The sequence below is a fragment of the Amphibalanus amphitrite genome, unplaced genomic scaffold (genome assembly GCF_019059575.1).
Source record: "Amphibalanus amphitrite isolate SeventyFive unplaced genomic scaffold, NRLGWU_Aamphi_draft 000916F_arrow, whole genome shotgun sequence".
In the NCBI taxonomy this organism is placed as follows: Eukaryota; Metazoa; Arthropoda; class Thecostraca; order Balanomorpha; family Balanidae; genus Amphibalanus; species Amphibalanus amphitrite.
This window is the reverse complement of record NW_024882410.1, coordinates 147,181-168,210: the sequence shown is the minus strand read 5'-3', so window position 1 is coordinate 168,210 and position 21,030 is coordinate 147,181. Positions and strand designations below refer to the sequence as shown.

The window sequence follows — 21,030 nt, the reverse complement described above, 5'->3', positions numbered from 1 at the left end:
GTTTTATGGTCCATTTAGGCCATAGAGTTCGAATTTGATGTCGTCTGTGTCATTCGAGGTCATTTTGAGTCGAATTTAGCTTAGGTCAGGTCACTTTCAGGTCAAAAAAGGTCAAATTTTGAAGTTAAAATTTTTCAACAAAAAAAGGTGTCTATTGGATGCAGTTTGAGCTCAGGAACACGATGGTTCCATTTATATTGGTGTACGATGTCAAATACGTACTGAAAAATTGATTTGAAAAATTAATAATTGTGAATTTTTTGCAATAATGCGTATAACTTGGCCATTTTTGAAGATATTTAGCTAAAACTTGCTAGAGTTAGTCATAATCAAGCGTTCTGTCACATATATTCCGGTTTTTTTCGAAAAGTCAAAAACTTTTTAAAAAAAATATAAAAATACATATTTTGAATATTATTATATCAAATTTTCGAAATTTTCAAAATTTTGAAAATTCGAGATAGCAGTTTGATAGCGCGGTCAATTCTGAGTCCTTTCATGCAAAGAAATTGGATCTAGCTTAAAAACTGAGCTCTTGGGAGCGATTGCCGTGGTTCAATGTTTTGCGTCGAAATCGGCCGAACATGACGTCACTCTGACGTCATTTCCGGCCGACCTATGGTAGCTACGAAGTTCAAATTTTGACACAAGGTGTCAAATTGATGCAGCCAAAAGTACTGTAAGTTTGGCGTCGATCCGTCAAGCGGTTTGGAAGTTATTGCAGAAAAACGGGAGGGGGGCTATAAATAGCCCCCCCCCAGTGGGGCGCGGGTTAAAATCGTTTAGCAAGAGCCAGGACTTAACTCAGGGTGACAGTAGGACTGTATATACATTATCCCGCGCACCGACGGGGGTCAGCGCCAACTTAGAACCGACGACGGGGGGAGGGGCGGTTGACCTCCCCTTTGAGATCTCGAGAACGAAGCAAGATAGCGACAAGCGGTAAACGGCATGGGGTACGCACGGACAAATCTACATTTTTTACAAAGGTCATTTTCAGGTCAGGTCAAAGATGACGTCACAGGGGTCAAAAAAGTCAAAATGACGGCGCTAGAATTGAAGAGTTTTTCTCGAATAACTTTCGAAGTAGCCAGGCTATAGGAACAAACTAATCAGACCATCGGGATCCTCTCGTCAATCCGAATGATATACAGGGTGTCTCAAAAGTTCGTTGACAGGTATACCAGCCATGCTTTTTTGTCAATAATTCTGAATCAACAAGAAATTAACAGTCGAAATTTTGCATGGGCATTGGTGACAACCTTCATCAAGCAGTCTCATTGTTTTCAAGTGCATTCGACCCTTCATGAGCTCACAAAAAGGGTTCACCTCTGACCATGGGTCAGGCACGAAAATGTAGGTTGCAAAGTCGGGTATGTTGTGAAATTCTCTGTTTCAGGAGTAATGGGAATGGTTAAGTCGGAAATGACACATGGCTAAGTGTCGGCGAGGATGAGTGCAACATGATGATCATCTCATAAAAACGGTGGCTAAAATTTTTGAAGGACGAAACCATGCGAGACTAACGGCGTTTTGAACGACCCTCGCACGACAGCAGACTCGTGTTCCGGAAAGCAGCTGAAAATGCGGTCATAACTATTGAAAACTGGCAAGAAGCTCACAGACAGAGGTTACCCATTTTCAAAAAGTGCAGGTCATCGTAAAATAAAGACAAATTATAATTTAAAATTGTTTATAATATATATAACGCTAATTTTTGGGGACAATAACACAAAAATCGTCAATGCCAAGGACACCTGACCCTCCAAAAGTGTCAGTAATTGTAAAATTTTATCTAACGAAGTTTCAAGAGGCAGATCTGCAGCGAATAATTTGCTTTTAAACACAAAATCCCGATAAAACCACACGATGGACAGGTTTGGGCCGTTTACAAAGCAGAACATCTCCCGAGGAAAACACTCTGCAACCGAGCGAAGGTCTTGGCATGGGGAATGACGAGCGCTTGGAATTTGTAAAATTTGCACAATGTGTCTGAGAAACAGACGTCCGACACATTCTGCTACCATAGGGTAAGGGCGGGTAAGAGTACGCGGGCGATAAGAGTACGCATCAGCTGTTTCGGTTGCTTAGCAACGCGGGTTCGTCGAGTTCATGAAGTGACATGAAGCCGCCAGTGCGTGCTTGTCACCAACGGAACGTGGGCGTTGAGCGGCGACGCTGTTGAGTTTAAGGCGATGAATATTATTTTTTAGCGTTATGATATTATTATGGTATAGTACAATAATTTTGATACTTGGCAGTTGAGATAAGGTACATTTCCGTGATTGTTGTGGGAAACTTGTGAGGTTTTCTGGGGAAATACTGTGCAGTGCAATATTCTGTTTGCGAAGTTTTGCACAACGTTTCGGGGTTGTTTTTTTGCGCGAATGGCATGTACGGTAAGAGCACGCACTGTTCAGGAGGGTAAGAGTACGCAGAATTATACATTAAATCGAATATACAGAAATATAAAGTTATTAATCTATCGCTCAATGACGTTTGTTTTGTAGGTATATCATCAATGGAGCACTGTGAATTGCAGATGCGTACCCGAAATTCTTCCAAATACGAGTTATTCTCCCTTTTGATTGTGCATTTTTTTTTAAAGAAACACACGACATGATTATTTCCTGATTTATAGACTTGAAAGATTTATTTTATGTTTTTCTTTTTGGATACTCGAATTAACTTAAATGCCTTCTGAGTTTGAAGTTAACCCGCGCCCCACTGGGGGGGCTATTTATAGCCCCCCTCCCGTTTTTCCGCAATAACTTTCAAACCGCTTGACGGATCGACGCCAAACTTTCGGTACCTTTAGCTGCATCAATTTGACATCTTGTGTCAAAATTTGAACTTCGTAGCTACCATAGGTCGGCCGGAAATGACGTCAGAGTGACGTCATGTTCGTCCGATTTCGACGCAAAACATTGAACCACGGCAATCGCTCCCAAGAGCTCAGTTTTTAAGCTAGATCCAATTTCTTTGCATGAAAGGACTCAGAATTGACCGTGCTATCAAACTGCTATCTCGGATTTTCAAAATTTCGAAAATTTTGAAAATTTTATATAATAATATTCAAAATTTATATTTTTGTATTTTTTTCAAAAAGTTTTTGACTTTTCGAAAAAACCGGAATATATGTGACAGAACGCATGATTATGACTAACTATAGCAAGTTTTAGCTAAATATCTTCGATAATGGCCAAGTTATACGCATTATTGCAAAAAATTCACAATTATTAATTTTTCAAATCAATTTTTCAGTACGTATTTGACATCGTACACCAATATAAATGGCACCATCGTGTTCCTGAGCTCAAACTGCATCCAATAGACACCTTTTTTGTTGAAAAATTTTAACTTCAAAATTTGACCTTTTTTGACCTGAAAGTGACCTGACCTAAGCTAAATTCGACTCAAAATGACCTCAAATGACACAGACGACATCAAATTCGAAATCTATGGCCTAAACGGATCATAAAACATGTGTCACGTGACCGACGCATGATATAATATTTCCGTGACCTGTGATGACCTGACCCTGACCTGAAAATCAAAGTACAAGTTTGGTACCCTCAAGGTATCTAAAGCATCTGTTCACGAGTGTGGAAACCAAAAATGAGCATGATCTGACTTGTAAGACGGCGGCCAGAGCCCAAAATGTGAACAAGCCAAAATGCTAATAATTTTTACTTTGACCTGACCTGTGACGTCATCGGTGACCTCGAGGTCAATGAAATTAGGTTTCGCTCGACAGTTTTTCCGGGGCTATCAGACGCCGTTTGAATTTTGACGATCGGCCCAGTAGTTTCGGAGTTAGGAGGGGGGGCTATGAATAGCCCCCCCCCCCCCCCCCAGTAGGGCGTGTTATACACAGACCCCAGTGGGGCGCGGGTTAAGCATTTGGACAGTACAAGCTGCATAGGTGTGTGTTCATATGCTTGCGTACTCCACCCGCCTGGCGTGCGTACTCTTACACACCCCATATGGTAAGAGTACGCAACTGCAGCGGTTCAGAAAATGTCAGTTTTAGACCACTTCCATTTACGCTGAAGGATCGTTGCCCCATGGGTTGATGGCCATTCAATGAACTTTAATATTCCCTATTTGCGATTTATTTCTTTCATATATTAAACAAATGAGAGCAAGAAATCCACTAAGTGCGTACTCTTATACGACTTCACCCTATGATGCGAAAAATTTACTCCTGGCACTTCCCGTTTGTTCAGGACTGGGGTCGTTTTGAAAAGGAAAATGGCGCTTGGGATGTCGGCGCCAGTCATTCATGAAGGCGTTAGCGCCAGAGAATGCCTACAAAATACTCATGAATGGTGTCGATGCAAGCTGTCGGCTTTCAGGGAAAATCAGAATAGGTAGATGTTGCCGGGGAGCTAGTCAAAACTAAATCCGACGCAGAAACTGCAGGGGATTCCCCTGCAAGAGCTTGAAAGCTGGTAACCTTTTATCAGCCTCCGGCAGCTGACGGAACAACAAAAAACGGTATGGGCAAATATTTTTGGAGATACAGCAAAGGGGTTGGTTTCCAACCTTCTTAATCATTTGTCAAAGCATGCATATTTGTCTAGTGTACACACAGACACCAAAACCTTATACTTTTGGCCGGTTCTTATATGCTTTATTGGCATGGGAAATGTGTAAACGAACTTTTGAGACACCCTGTATGCATGTGTTGACCTCGAAACGTCAAGGTCAAAGGTTGACCTTAGGTCACGTGACCTCAAGGTCATCATGTATATCATTCGATGCGCCTTGACAAGCTGAACACAATAAGACCATCTGCGTGGCTGCATCTCGTTTATGTAAGGAGTTATTGGCAAAACAAACTTTGGTGACCTTTGATGACGTCACATGACCTTACAGCTGCCTAATAGCAAAAAAGGCCTCAAGGTAGTCAAGGTTGATCGTGTATGAAGTCATTTATGGTATTTGGGGCCATTCTGACGCGTTTTAGAGGGAAAACAGGGAGTTGATTTCCCCCATTGACTTATAATGGGGAGGTCAAGAAATTGACCTGACCGTAGGTCATCGATATCAAAATTCCGAGATATTCCAATTTTAGCTACCAATGACCTCATTACATCCTGCAACTTTCAAAGGACTCCGTCATCTACTATAGCTCTGACACGGTGACAAAGTTACAAAAAAGTGATTTGAAGTTGGGTCATTCGAAGTGACCTAGTGACCTGACAAACGATAGGGGGTTAGAACTTGCACACCATGGGTAAAATAAATAAGGAAATAGTCATGCCGCTATACGCAAAAAAACCTCGGGGGGGGATCGGGCATTGATCCGGAGAAGGTAGGACCACGAATGCCAAAAGCACAAATGATAGCGGCAAATGCAATGAAAACACTACCTACCATGCTCTTGCAATTGTGGTGCCTATCCAAAAATATCATCGGTCGTCTAGGATCATCCTTGAGCCATCCTCCCCCCCCCCCTCCCCGCCTCCCTTCATCAGCTCACTCCGACGAACCTCAAAGTGACAGCGGCGGGGGCGACGGTGCCAGCTGATCACGTGACCCGTGACGTCACACGGTGCCCGAGGCGGTTTTGGCCGCGGGCAGCAGAGGTTCAGTGGTCAAGGTGTGGTGAGGTTGTGAGGCCGTCGCTGTCAATAAGGGTGATCACAGGGTGCACAGCAATGGGAAAACGACCCGTGGTGCCGCCGGTGGATCTGGATAACCAAAGTGTTTCGGTTCGGGTAAGTCAAGCGGGCGTCTTATTTTATCTCGAATGGTCAATAATAATATTTTAGATACATATTAACCTCTTTTTGTTTTTACTTGTTTCTAAGTTAGGCTAGGCGTTGAATATCTACACATAAATGAAGATAAAGGAACGAAGTCTGTCCGTCTTCTGTGTGAAATTCATATAGAACGACGAAAGAGCGACATTCGCATTCGATAATTCGTGACCTTAAAAATCATAAAGAACATGCCACAAAAATAAAATGGTAAATAGGTACTTAAAGGAACAATTTGTGGGAAATAAGAATTGCTTATTTTCGCTTTATCGATTTTATATTTTTTTCTACTCAATTCAATGTCACGATGCCTCGTCTCTCCCAAACTCTCCTCCACACTCACGAGCATGCCACACTACGAAGTGCAGATGTTAGTTAACGATTTACTTTTTCTCGTTTTACTTCATCATGTGGTTATCAAGCACATGGCGTTCCGTAGAGCTAGGATGATGCCCCATGCGCCTGCTGAATTTCGCGAAAATTGCATGTGCCTCAAAAGTCAGCTGACGTGCATTGGCAAGCAATTGGGGTTTTTTAATAACTACGGGCCGATTAGAAAGTTGTAAATGACCACTGCTGGATGTGAGGTGAGCCCCTGAGGCCGCCGAGACTCCCACCATGTTTTAACTGGGCTGCGAAGTTGTGAGATGAACCAACATAGGCTGGACCTTATAATGTTGCCTGAAAGATACAGAAAGCTGTCACACGCAAGTAAACCATACTCGTAGGTCGAGGTATTGCAATGAAAACGTTGTAAGAATCTGTCGCGTATCCCTTTGCAATGTATTTCCAGCGATGAAAGAAAAGAGAAATTATGAGGCCGCACCGCTAATGAGAACCACATTGAATATTAAATGAGCTGATTTCGCCACACAAATTTAAATTCACCAAGTGTTGATAAACTCAAACGTCGAGCGAATTAGATATCGCATGCATGAAATCATCATATAATAACCTTCACAGAATTTAAACGGAGTTGAGTTCCATAATTCTGGTGGGCCTCTAAGCCTTTTCGTTTTTATCTCAAAATTCAAAATCCCAGTCGAAGAGGATATGCCTTTCATTGTTCGCTGACGGCACCTCTATAGATATGCTGTAAGGTTAGTCCGGCGCTGTTACCAAAATTAAAATCACGCGGCGATCGTACAGGGTATGACGTCAGAAATGCGTGACTTCTGATTCACGTGGTGACGTCAGAAACACGTGGGTAGGATTGATATCATGTGGTCACCGGTACGGAAGTGTTACGTCATCACTTTAATGAATGGATGACGCAATCAAATTGCGGCGGTTCGTCTCTGAATTCTGATGCGATTTTAACAAAAGCAAAGTTAAAATACTTGTTAACCTGTTTTTTTAACTCTATTTCTTCTTTCTATTTCTCCTCATTAATGTTGACTAAAAACTTGTATCCTTTAGGAAATAAATAGGTATCGTCCCTCACATCAAATCATCATCATCATTTACCATGCATCGCTCAATGCTGTTAAATATTTGAATAGGTTAAATCCTACCTTGCTCAGTTTCGTCTTGCTTGCAATTGCAATATCATTGCATCTTCATAACATATGTTTCGTTAAGCCTCACAGTACGAAATCTGGACTAGTTACTCTTCAACTTCATACAAATGAGTACCCACAGTTGTATGATAGAAAAGCACACCTAACAAACGTAAGATCATCGTGATATGCTATTACCGTCACTAAAAGCTAGGTTCTTGCCAACTTGGGCATATATGTATTAACCCGCGCTCCGTTGGGCTCTGCCGAGCAACGCGCCGTGTTGGGGGGGGGGGGGCATTTTGGACCCCTAAGATCTCAAGAACCACGCAACCTAGCGACAAGCGGCAAACGGTGTTGGATAGCCCTATCAGGGAACTACCTTGTGACCCAAATTTATTGACCTAGGTCAAACCGATGACGTCACATGGATCAGGTCAAAGGTCCAATTTTCACCGTTTACAGGCATTTCAAGAAATGCGTTGTAAAATCGAGTAAAATGCATTTCATTGAAAATCATCGATGGGGAAATGTTCTTCAAACACATATTTTGCTATGTGAGGTCACTGATACCAGGTCAGGTCACAGAGGTCAGGTCACTGGGGGGTCACAATATGAAAGTGTCGTGTGATACATGTTTTATGGTCCATTTTACATGGCAAATGCGATTATGTGGGTCAGGCAGCCTTTGGGGCCAGCTTAGGTCACGTTTTGGTCAAGGTCAGGTCAAGGTCAGGTCAAATTAGGTCAAATTTCAAAGTTAATATTTTTGCATAAAATGGGTATCGAATCGATGCAGCTCGTCACGGGGAGTTCAATGGTGGTCTTTGTTTTGCCGTACGTGGTCTAGAATCGCTAAAAATTGAGTTCAAAAATTTGACGTCATCATTTTTGAACAGTTTTTCGCTATAACTTGGCCAAAAAACGAGATATCGATTTGAAATTTGGTATGTATATAGAAGAGCGCAGGGACTATCACATATATTCTGTTTTTTCGAAATTCGGGAAAAATTGGATTTTTAAAAAGTTTTTCTAAAAAAATTATTTTTTTGAATTTTTTAGGGTCAAAAACCCAAAATTTTGAAAATCCGAGACAGCAGTTTTGTAGCGCCGCTTTTTTGTCTACTAGACCACATAAAGAACTTTGAAATTGCTTGATAACTGTAGATTTGGTGAGCGTTTCAAGATTGCATGTTTTTTGCTCATTTTTGCTCGAACATGACCTCAGTTTGACCTCAATAACTCCTAACCTAAGGTGACCTAAGACTTGAAGTTTGGTGTGAAGGTGTCAAATTGATGCCCGGGAAGGTACTGAAAATACGCGCCGCCGTTTTCTTGCTATTCAGGAAAAACCACAAGGGGGGGGGGGCAAAATGCCCCCTCCCCCCAACGGGGCGAGGGTTGATATTTCTTGCTGAGTCGTCTATTGCAAAATATATCTACCCCAGAGTCTGGGTGCCTTAGACTGACTGCTGGTTCTCCAATCCGATCTCCCAAATTTCATCTCTACATCAAGAAGTGACCACATCAAACCCATCTGACAGCTCATCACCTATCTGAAGACTTATGGCGAATGCAGCCGGTTTGGAAAGATGGTGTTTTTCTTTACACAACTGTGCTATTTTAGCTCAACTATCTAAATACTAGCTGGCTTATGTTGGCATGGCATATTTGCGGTTACATGGAAGACAGTCAACACCTTCTGAAAACAAGGACAGATCATCCCTCCTCAAATATCGTCATTCGGCTTTCCGACATCAAAAAATGGCCAGTGCTGTCGCGTGATTTAGACTACTAACCGCTTAACAGCCACTGACCCATGACCACTGACCACCTACTACATACCTCAAACAATGACCAGTGACTATATAAGCATAGAGGCATTGTCCACTGATTTCTGACCAGCGACCACCAACCGCTGGCCACTTACACCTGTCCTATATTCCCCTTTTCGACCATACTCCGCGGTCCTTCCCTTTACTTCCCTCTTCACCTGCTTCCCCCCCCCCCCCCCCGATTGCACCCCACGTGACTACTAACAACTGTCTCATGACTGACGAATCATCATATCGTGTGGGTGGTCACGTGATGCAATGACACACCGTGTGAGGAATGTCACATGTCTCGGCGGCGGCCTTCATCAAAGGGTCACGTGGTATTTCTCACGCGGCTAGTGCCAGCTCTAAGTCTGGCGCGCCCGAAATGGCGCCAAATAGCTCACCACGTGGCCAAGTGACTCTCAACTTACTGAACAGGAGCTTCCAAAGGAGCTTGGAGAAAGCAGCATTTTTTCTTTTTCTCCGCTCTGCGTGTCCAAGATATCTTGCTTGCGTCTCTTCAAGAAATTATGTCGTTTTTTTAAATAAATACCTACTTCATCCTCTCATTATCAGTTGTTTAACCCGGCAGGCGGTGGGCCTCCCGGCTACCATCCGCGCTGTGGGGGGGGGCATTTTTTTGCCCCCCCCCCCGTATCTCCGAAACTACTGGACGGATCCGGAAAATTCAAACGGCGTTCGATAGCCCTGTCACGTTTGTCGAAGGTAACCAAATTTCATTGACCTCGGGGTCACCGATGACGTCACAGGTCAGGTCAAAGATAAAATGTTTCACCGTTCACGGGGCTTCTAGGGAAAGCGCTATAACACCGAGTAAAACGCATTTTGTCAAAAATCAGCGATAAGGCGTCAGTTGTCTAGTACATATGTTGCTATTAGAAGTCACTGGTCATACCAGGTCAGGTCACCAAAAGTCACCAAGCGTCACCACATGAGCCCAACTTTACTAAGGTTATTCGATGCATGTTTTATGGCCAGTTTTTCATTTCCAACTCAATGGTGTTGGTTATAAGACCATCAGGTACGGTTTAGGTCACTTTCTGGTGGAGGTCAGGTCAAGGTTAGGTCAAAAAAGGTCTAATTTCAAAGTTGATATTTTTGCATAAAATGGGTATTGATTCGATGCAGCTCGTCACGGGGAGTCTAATGGTGGTCTTTGTTTTGCGCTACGAGGTCTAGAACTGCTAAAAATTGAGTTTGAAATTTTGAAGTCATCAATTTTGAACAGTTTTTTCGCTATAACTTGGCCAAAAAAAGAGGTATCGATCCCAAATTCGGTATGTACATAGAAGGTGGTAGGGACTATCACATGTATTCCGTTTTTTTTTCGAAATTCAAAAAACTTTTTGGATTTTTCGGCTATTATATTCAAAAAACCTATTTTTAATTTTTGGGGGTCAAAATCCAAAAAAAAATTCGAAAAAAACGAAATAGCGGTTTTGTAGCCCTCTTAATTCGACACCTTTTATGTCTGAAACATTTTTCTGTATCTCTAAAGCTGAAGGTCTGACAGCTCTTCCCGCGAAATCTTTTTTTTTTGGTCGAAAATGGCAGAAATGACGTCACTCTGACGTCATTGGCGGCCAACCTATCATAGCCTTTGGAAAAATTTTTGGTCACCATGTGCGCTAGCTACTCCCGGGAGGGTACTGAAAGTTTGATGACGATCGGCGCAGCCGTTCTCGAGATATATCGAAAAAACTAAAGGGGGGGGCAAAAAAATGCCCCCCACCGCCTGGAAGGTTAAAGAAATAAAGTAGTGACCCGTAAATTGCCGGAAACAGTAAGACTAACCCTACTTTTTTGACACACTTCATCTCTTGCCTGGTGTATTTTCAGACCCCGTTGGAATGAATTATCAGTCAGCCTCCATTGACTCAATTCCAACCCCATTGGGGTTTTATCTGCCCATGCTCTGTCTTCACTTTAATGGGTTTTATTTCCACTTTCCAGTCCCAATTCATGTATTTTCAGTCTCAAGGTCGATCGGCGTCTAATCGGTATCCATCGACTCGATCGGCATGTTCATTTATTGATGTAATATTCAGCTCTTACTGTCGTCTGGTCAGTGGTCATCCTCTTAGCCCGCTGTCAGTACCCCAAGTGTCCTCTTAGTCGCCAGTCGGTCTCCTTTGCCAAGTGATTACATAAGCGTGGGTTCACGGTCGTCGGCACTGAGGGATGAGACAGTTCATCCCATCTCTCTCTCTCTCTCTCTCTCTCTCTCTCTCTCTCTCTCTCTCTCTCTCTCTCTCTCTCTCTCTCTCTCTCTCTCTCTCTCTCTCTCTCTCTCTCCTCCCCTCACCCCTCTCGCTCAGCCCCGACGGTTCCGCATTATCCTTGTCCGCCCCCCCCCCCTTCGTCTCCTGTAACCCTATGACCGACTGACCCCCCCCCCGCCCCGTCCCGTTGAGACAGTCAGGGTCGTGTCAACCCCCCCCCCCGTTGTTGGCACAGTCCACCTCCTCCAGTCGTCTGGGGCGGGGGAGGGGGAGGGGGGCAGTCGACCTGTCAAACAGTGTTGGTGCTGGCTAATTTTAACGCCCCCGGGCAGAGTGTTCGCTAAGTGGGGTCCAGCCGGGCCGGTCAGCTGGTAGAAGTTGGAACCCTCGGGTACGCAGCTACGCAGCGTGCATGATGCCGTCGGTATTTAGAATATAAATGACAAGTGGTCTAGGGACGAAAAGAATTAGGTGGTAGTGTGAGATAAAATATAAGATTTATAAAAGTAAAAAAATGGTATTTTTACTGGGCAGAGCAAAATCACAGCAAGTTTTTTATGATAAAGCGTAACACTATGTTTTTATATGTCACGGCTCTTTTTGTACCGCATAAAAACAGGTAGAAAATGTGTATATTTTCCTTTATTTACGCTACCATATTATGAGATATAGCGTAGGTATACTGCTATAGTACCTGCTATAATGTACATATAGCAGAGCCAGGAGCCTAGCCATTCAAATGACCATTGACCATGTTTGTTTTGTTTGACCATGTTAGCCATACGATACCATGTTTGTTTGTTTGGTTTTGAGGCTGAATCTCTTTGAAATGCGACGATGTCTTCTAAATACATCGTTTTCCATAAATTTGTTTTCGCCATTTAGTTGACACCGATAAACTTCTCTTTGAAGTTGCAGTTTATTCTGAACGTCATTCGCTCATTATTATAAAATATGTATTATGAAGGCTGAATTCCAGAGCTCAGGATGGCACTAAAACATCAATAAATCGTCACCTAAAACCCTTACCTGCTCCATCAACAAAGTCCATTTTCCCATTAAACTGCACAATAAAATCGCCTTTACTCACCCTCCGCCTTGGGATCATCTCTGCACTCGTCGCCTGGGGGCAATCATTGTGTTGTTTATTTTGGCGTGGCCTTATGTTGGCGACTGGTGCAGTCGGCCAGCTGGAGATCTGTTTTTATTCGGGGCACCGATTTGAAGGCTGCTGACCTTGAATGGGGTCCGAGGCGGGAGCGAAGCGAGGGGGGGGGGTTGTCGATGGTACATGGCACATACTTACAGGGAAAGGTCACATACCGGACTAACATGTCACATGTCAACTGACGCATAGTCAAGTGACAGGGAAGGTGCCACTCTTGGCGCCTGAATGCATCAGTGGTGGAACATGGTGACAGTGTTGGTGTCAGTGACACCAACGATTGGTACTGGTGAGTGGTGACGATAGGGAACGGCGTCAGTGGCACAACAAGGGTGTCTATTCCGTTCGCGAATGGTGCGAATGACCTAAGGAAACGGCGTAGATGTTTTCAGGGATTAGTGCTGGGTAGTGCTATCCGGCTCAGGATGACGGTGTCAGTGACATGAGACAAGTGATGGTAGCACCACGTAACGGTGCCTGTGGCATTACACAAGAATTGTGTCGCTGCCATCAATATCTCTGACAGCTCCGTTGCCCTTGACATGCCTCAGCCTGGCGACATGTGGATAAGAATAGCCATAAGCATCACTGAGACACTTATCCGTAATTTATTTTACACCGGTTGAATTGACATCAGAGCAGTCAGCAGAGCGTGAATGATCAAAAGACATATTGTGCTACAGGCTTCAAAACACGCGTCGCACGCAGTGCCAACGCTTACTCGTCCTCATCCAGCGATAGTCTGGCACATCCGATAAACAATACTGTACATTTGTCATGAATCTACCACAGTTATGATTTGTATCACCAAGTCAACTACTAAAAAGTGACAACATTACACCGGAGACCCCTTTATTACTGGTCCCCTTAAAAACATCAACACTGAACAGCTTAAAAACAACACAAAACACCACATTTTCCAACCGCAGCAAAATGACCATTTTTATCGCATAATCTCTGCTTCATCAGTAAGCACAGGGAATCCGTTCTAAAATGGCAATAAATCCCAGTCATAACCTAAACACAGACCCGCATTGACTCAAACAATTCGTTCATTCAAAAGAATGGCTTGACTGAAGAGGCTGTCTTGACGTGAGTGCCTCTTTCACCCGGTTAAACCATCCTTTATTTTTATCTGACAACTCGTAAGTCAACTTAAGCGTTTGAGTTCGAGCCAAACTTTCTTTGTGACATCCTTTTTATTTTGCTTATCTAGCACGGTAATCGCTGTGCTTACAAGACAGCCCTGTACTGGTATTCTGTTCCGCATGACTGCGCTGTATTGCGGTACAGCATACTCCCGGCGTTTAGTCAGCTGACTGCACCGGCCGCCAGCGACCGCCGTACAGATGCTCGTCGAGGTCGGAATTTCCAAATACGCGACCGCCGTCGCTAGCCTCCGACAGCCCTTCGCTGGCGCCGCGCTAGCGATTCAGACCGATAGACGAATTCACAAAGATATGAATGCATAGGCGGCGGAACGGGGAGGGCACCGGGTCACCGCGCCCCCTTTTGATTTTGGCATTTCAACATTAGTCCTATGGGCGTTGCATAGAAAGAATCTGGGACCAAATGTCGGCAGTGCCCCCCCCCCCTTAGTTGAAGGTGTTCCACCGCTACTGATTGAATGGAACGCAGTGTGGAATGCATACGCTATTCAAAAGCCCTCGAACTCGATGAAAAACGTCGATTTGTAATTGACAAATGACAAAACCTTAGTTACCGCTTTGGGGGGCAGTTAAATCCTAGCAGCGATCTGTTGGTGACCTGTTCTTTCCTCTGTTACAGGGTCCGGAGCCAGTGCGAAGATCCGCCTTCTCCCAGGCGAACTGTGATCGGACGCAGCCTTTCCGACCTCAGGACGACACGTGTAGGACTCTGTACAATGCCTTCAGAAGAGGGGCTAAACTGTCCAGTAAGTGGCAAGGGGGGAGGTCAGGGGGTGTAACAATGAGACCATGTTGTAACGAGACTGTGAGCCGGGATGAGAAGGTGAGGGGTGAGAAACAGATATATCAGAGATATCTAGAGAAGTCTCTATAGAGAAGTCTGAGGGCCAGACTATCCAGTGAGTGGTGGGGTGAAACTATGAATAATAGGTATGATTTTCCATTAACCTAGCCAAGAAACGTAATTGTGGTTGCAGTAAGTACTTATTGTTAGTGCTCAGTATGCTTCATCATGTTTTTTTTTATTACTTTCGATGTACACTTTAGCAGTCACTACTCACTTCTGCACCTCTCTTACTCTCTCTCCCCTCTTTCTTATCTTATATTTTGAGATCGCGGTCTCTCTCTCTCCATCCTTCTCTCCCTTTCTCTCACTCTCTCTCTCTCTCTTTCTCTCGCGCTCTGTCTTCCACTCGCTCTCTCGCTACCTCTCGCTCTCTCTCTTTCTCTCTCCCTCTACCTCTCTTTCCTTCCCTCCTTGGTGCTGCCTACCTCCTTCCCTCCGTCAACCCTTCTCTGTCTCTCTTACTCTTCCTTCATCCCTCCCGCTATCCAACCCTCCCTTTGTCTCTCACATCCTTCAACTTCCTTGTCTCCTCTTGTCTCCTCTCTTCATTCTACCTCTTTCTCTGACCCTCCCTCTTTTATTCTCAGATAACGGCCCCTGCATTGGCTGGAGAGAAGGGACCGGACCGTACCAGTGGCTACACTACAACGAATCACTGCTCCGGGCACGGAACTTCGCTGCGGGGCTCATTGCTACAGGTGAGATGTCAGATGTGAAGAACTTGAACATGGTTTGGAGAATTGTGAGACGTGATTTGGAGAAGTGAAGCTCAACAAACTGACTTAAATAAGTGATGAATGAGTGATGAAATGAGTGATGAACTCAAATGAGTACTACACAGTTATCTTAGACATGAAGTGGATGACTTTTTTTAAAATGACAGTGGCACAGTTGAGACAAGATGCGGGTACAGATTGACGAAGTAAAATATGAAGATATTGGCTGTCTCAAGTGATCCATGATGACATATGTGTATAGACCTTGTTGACGTAATGATAAAATGCGTTCCTCGTGCAAGGTTCCAACGCAAACAAGGGAGACTTTCCATAATTTGTGCGACTTGCGACTTTTTCAGCTGACACCTAAACTACTGGAGTATATTTCTTCATTCATAATCAACTAGAATGGATACAGCACGATGGGGAGCCTTGTTGGGGGGAGGGGGAGGGACTTTTTAGTATCCTGGTGCACTGAATAAGTTGTGGTGGGCTTTGCGCCTTTCAATTCAAGCTTCATTACAAGCTTCATTTTAATTCAGATGCCTTATTTAGGTATTTCATTGAAAAGTAAGGAAATAAAAGTAGATACATCAAAAATCAAAGAGCAATTTCACAAGCCATGAGTTATTTTTGCCTTCGAGAAATCGCCCTTTAATTAACGTTGACGCACGCCGCGTTGTTGTTGTTTATTTATAATTAAGTTCTGATGGTAACGATGATCGATTAGTGTTGGTTGTTGTTACGACTCCTCCCCGGCGACAGCGATCTCGTGACTGATTGCAGTAGTTATGTTGTTGTTGAATGGCTATCTCTCATCTGGTGCCACATAAAGTCTGGCATGTTTACCAGGTACCTCACATATGCCAGGCTATATGTGTCCCTCCCACAAAGATATTCTGTGACCGGGTCACACCCGGTCACCAGGTCTGAGTCAACATTACTGCGATATTGATGTTGTTGTTGATAAATAATGCAGCATCGCGTCTTCGCTCCTACTCCTGCCCTATGACTATCTGACTTCCTGACCACGACAAAACCCCGAGACGCCTGATCTAACTCTTCTTTAACTCTTTTACAACTGACCTGACCTCTGGAACACCTGACCTGGCCATTGCTGACCCTTGCAAAAACCGTAGCTTTTGGACCTCTCTGAACCTACACTCCTGAGCCCTAGCTAGAAGACCACTACCGATTATCCCTGTGGGCTGTGACACCCTGAGCCCTGACCCAACCCCTGTGACTCGTCTTGCCAGACCTTGGGAAGGCTATCTGACCGTTGCATTTCCTCCCTGCAGGTCTCACTCCAGGTCAGAGGACCAGCGTCTCTATTCTGATGCAGAGCACATCCGAATGGATTTTAAAAACGACCTTACCTGACATCCATTACACCCAACTGATCAACATCCTTAGCTAACCTCTCACACAAACTGACCTAGCCCTGAAGCTTTCCTTTTCTAGGTCTCAGTCCAGGTCAGATACCAGTTTTTAATCTTGAAGACGTGAATGCCGCTATCTGACCTAAACTCTCCCTAACCCCTGACCTGATTCTGACCTCTACAACTCTTTCCAGGTCTCACTCCAGGCCAGAAGACCAGCGTCGGCCTCATAACCCGACATCCATGTTCCTACCTAACTGACAATGATAACCGACCTGACTGAACAGACAGCCGTGCGATAGACCTGACTCTGACTCATATAACTCCTCTCTGCAGGTCTCACCCCAGGCCAGAAGACCAGTGTCGGTATTCTGATGCAGAACCGTCCCGAGTGGACCTTGGTGGAGCAGGGCTGCTACTGCTTCAACATCATCACCGTGCCGCTGTACGACGCGCTGGGGGAGGACACATGTGCCTACGTCATTGATAAGGGGAGGACACCTGTTACTATGTACTTTATCGACAAAGTGAGGCATCAACCTTTCATTGAGAGTACTTGCATGAGTGATATACATAACACTTTTAAAATATATTTTAACACCATTATCCCGCGAGTTGCTGGGGGGGGGGGGGCGTTAAACGCCCCCACTTTTTCGCCGCGCCATAGCAAAATGGCTATCTTCGATTATTGATTATCGTTCCGCATTTTCCAAAATCTTGAACTGAATCTTGGCAATTTCTCGTGACTACTTCACGACTATGATACATGCATTTCTTAAATTGAACTTTTTGAGCCAAACACGTACACATATGTACTATATGATAAAATGAATGTCACCATCGTGTTCTACGCCCAAAATTGCCCACAAAACACGTGTCACAGGCTGCGAATATCAGTTTTGATTTTCGGGGATATGTGCCTACCCGGTTGACCTGACCTTGACCCTGACCTATGCTTGACTGACCTCTACATGGAGCTGACACTCTTGTAGGCCGTATATGAAGGATTGTGCACCGTTTTGAGAGAGTTTATGACGAGAGGCGCCCATTGCGAAGTCCTGAAGTCCATGCTACTGAAAGCCCGATTTCAGGTGTTTGACCTGACCTTAACCCGACCTGTGACCTCAAAATTCAACTTAATAGTACTCATCTGAAGCGTCTCGTCGCGTTTTTTCGTTTGCCGCCTCGTGCGTTTCGCTGCGCCTAATGGCTCTCGAGTTATCGGCTGGGGGCGTTTAACGCCCCCCCCCCCCCCCAGCAAACGGCGGGTGGCAAAATACCCCAGAAACTGCCAGTTTATGTATTGCCTTTCCTTCGACGAGTTTTTTAACCGCAGCGTATAAAGGACATCCAAAAAGTCGGAAACGATTCATTCTTTATTTCAAAGCCAGCACTTCGGCTTCGAACTTTGAACTGAAGAAAAACGATCTTGAAAAAAAAATATCATTTTTAGTGTGCACGTCATACCGTTTTATGGATAGGTATTATCGTGAATCGCTCACGGAGCGTCCTTTTCATTTTATCCGTTTTATTATAGATTCCACTCCCATCAGCGTACGACCACTGGAATGGACCATTTGGCCGGTGTCCTTGGCACGCGTCCAACTCCATCGGCCCGGCTGACATGTGTCCCCCTCTTGGCTCTCACACGGCTGGATACTGACCTCCCGGCGGCATTTGCGGCGCGTGGCGCAGACTGTCGGCATTCGCGACGCGTGACACTGCGCGGAGGTATTCGTGGCGCTTCGTTGGTCGTCGTAACGTCTCAGGCGGCTCAGAGCAAAACTATTCACTGGCGGACGTTCTGAAGATGTACGGTCGCAGGGACGGAATATGAATTTTTACGAAAAAAGTTTCATGCTAGCCATATGTCATGTGAAGCGTCTAAAGAGGGTGAATTATCGAGCAAATAGTACCTATTTAGGAAAAATATGTAACTTCGTTATTGGCCATGCATCATGGAATGTGGATCATTACGCTAGATTCGTACGAAGAGCTAAATAATCATTCATGTGAACTGAAGATCACTACATTTTTTCTCGATGAGAAAATTTGCCATGCGAAATTGGTATTGCAAACCCAAATGTTGTGGGTCTATTCACGGTTGCCTGCTGCGCCTGAGGCGTTGATGGGACGAGGACCAGCAGAAGACCTTGATTACGTCACTGGAGCTGACAGTTATGGCACTAATGGATCCGGCGCCTCTGCCCAGACGCCTGGAGAGCTGCCAGTTTTGTCAGCCGAGCGTCCGCTCCAGCAATTAGAGCCGCCACTTTTTCACTGAAGTTGCCACATTTGCCACCGTAAGAGCGGCATAGGTTACTAAAACAGCAGCCGGATGTCTTTGAAGATTAGTCGCGAAGGTTTCAGTGGTCGTAGAGAGAAACGGACGATTATTGTTGTGAATCACTACGACCTTGAGGTTAGATAGGTATGTGCACTGCAGGAAACGAATGTCGTAACCTGAATTGATTCTAAAATGAAGAAGTGACATGGAGAAGTGATTCTAAAGAAAAGTGTATAAAATGTGGTGTGTTTGAAGGACACATATTTTGGTGAAATAGCCACACAAGAATGCATAGATCTGGATTGCATAGACTCAGCTTTTTATTTCGATCATCATTCTGTCGCGCATCGTCCTACGTATTGGTATCTTGCCAATGAATTAAATTAAATTCATTATCAGCCATTTCTTAGTGTAGTTCATGTGTAGTACGTCTTGGCCGGTGCCTCCAACCAGGCTGACCTTTTCGAAGATATTATTATTGTAACGCTTGTACCGTCAGTTTCCTGTCTTCGCCGACAGGCTAAACTCTCGACATTGTTTTCAAACACCGTGCGACGTTATTTTTCCGTTTCTGCTGCCAAACTGGCCTCGCTGTACTTTTCACGGCCACATAGCAATGTTCTGTTTTGTTCGCCTGGGGTATTATTGGCGCCATTTATCACTTCATTTCTGCCAGATTCTCCCCTATATGTATATTGTTTCAAAAACCTATGAATGTGTTTTATTCTTCACAAACTAGTCTCCATACTGGTCGTTGTCCCCAGTGACGGCTTCAGACTGACCTGAGGCCTCTTGCACCAAACTACCTACCTAGGTAAATTCAGATTTTACCTAGATTCTCTTGCACCAAACTACCTACCAAAAAACGCTACCGTGAAAATTTACCTAGAAATTCTACCGAGCGGCATAAGAACTTACCAATTGTTAAAGTCCGACCGGCTGTTTTCCTCTTGCACCGAAAGCCGGAAAGAAGTGCTCGCGGAGGAATTTTTGACGGTTTGACGGTAAACCACTGAACTGTAATATATACTGGAAGGACCATTGGTGACTTGTTTTTGTCTATCGATTTCCGCCATGTTGTGTATACCAGAAATATAAATTGCATTACGGTAGCAGAGGTGCAGTTTAGTGAGAGGTACACTTCTCAAAAGTGCTGCTGCTTCATGCTTGCAGTTTGATTGCAGCGATCAACTTTTCAAGACTTTGGTATACACAACATGGCCGAAATCGTTAGACATTCTGGCCCATATACGGCCAAGGCGAGTGCTCCCCCTGCGGTAAACTCGGGCTTCCAAAATAACTAGCAAAACCTTAGGTAAAATGATTCAATTAGTAACAATAGGCACAATACATGATAATCCACGAATACTTTTATCTAAATTAGGCATTACAAAATGTTTAGACAATGATAAATCAATGTTTTACGAGTGAATAATAATATAATTGACCAAATGCTCCATCGGTTCACAGAGGTGCTTCTCCGTACCAAGGCGATAAACCTCCGTGGCAGAACAGCCAGGTTGAAGACTCACTCGTTGCCATGGCAACGAACCTTATTTGTTCAAGTAATTTAATATCAAAATAACTTCTACCTATCTGTATTTACGTAAATGAAAAATGACTTCATAATACCAAAATGTATATTAATAAAAACAATATCCATTTAAGTTTTCTGTAGTTACTATTTGTTTGCGCCCACAAATAATTCGTCGCCAAACAGCCAATCAAAACAAATCCTAAAAACGCGAGCTGTCAAATTTACCTAGGTAGGTACACTGAAAAAAAATTTTACTCAGGCCAGGCATTACTCAGTAATAACTCATGAAGAAACTCAGTGAATACGATAGTGGTGCTCACTTATTGGCTGATCTAACTCACATCACCAGGGTGACTTCGTTATGCGTGAGTTCTGAGTGCTTAGTTTCGTGAATTCGAACTGAGTCGGAAATGAGTTTTGCTTGGGCAAATCTAGTTTCCTGCGCAATGCATGAGTTCTCGCGAATTCACGTGCAGTTGTGCGTGAGGTACCCCCGGCTTGAAGATGCGCGCATGCGCGGCAGGGTGAGTTTCCTGCGTGATGCGTGAGTTCGCGTGATGAGTATTATAGCCGTTGCGTTCGAAAACCGCGGCGCGCGCTTCA

At 44.3% G+C, this 21,030-nt stretch overlaps 1 protein-coding gene across 1 annotated transcript in view; it reads left to right on the top strand.

The window, feature by feature from the left end:
* Positions 1 to 5,482: 5,482 nt before the first annotated feature.
* Positions 5,483 to 21,030, top strand: part of LOC122368037 (long-chain-fatty-acid--CoA ligase 1-like) — a 37,005-nt gene continuing 21,457 nt past the window's right edge. Inside the window, exons 1-4 of the mRNA XM_043341630.1 lie at positions 5,483 to 5,726; positions 14,281 to 14,407; positions 15,096 to 15,206; positions 16,940 to 17,094. Of these exons, the coding sequence (XP_043197565.1) occupies positions 5,667 to 5,726; positions 14,281 to 14,407; positions 15,096 to 15,206; positions 16,940 to 17,094 (453 nt within the window). The 5' untranslated portion in view covers positions 5,483 to 5,666. The remainder of the gene's footprint in view (positions 5,727 to 14,280; positions 14,408 to 15,095; positions 15,207 to 16,939; positions 17,095 to 21,030) is intronic.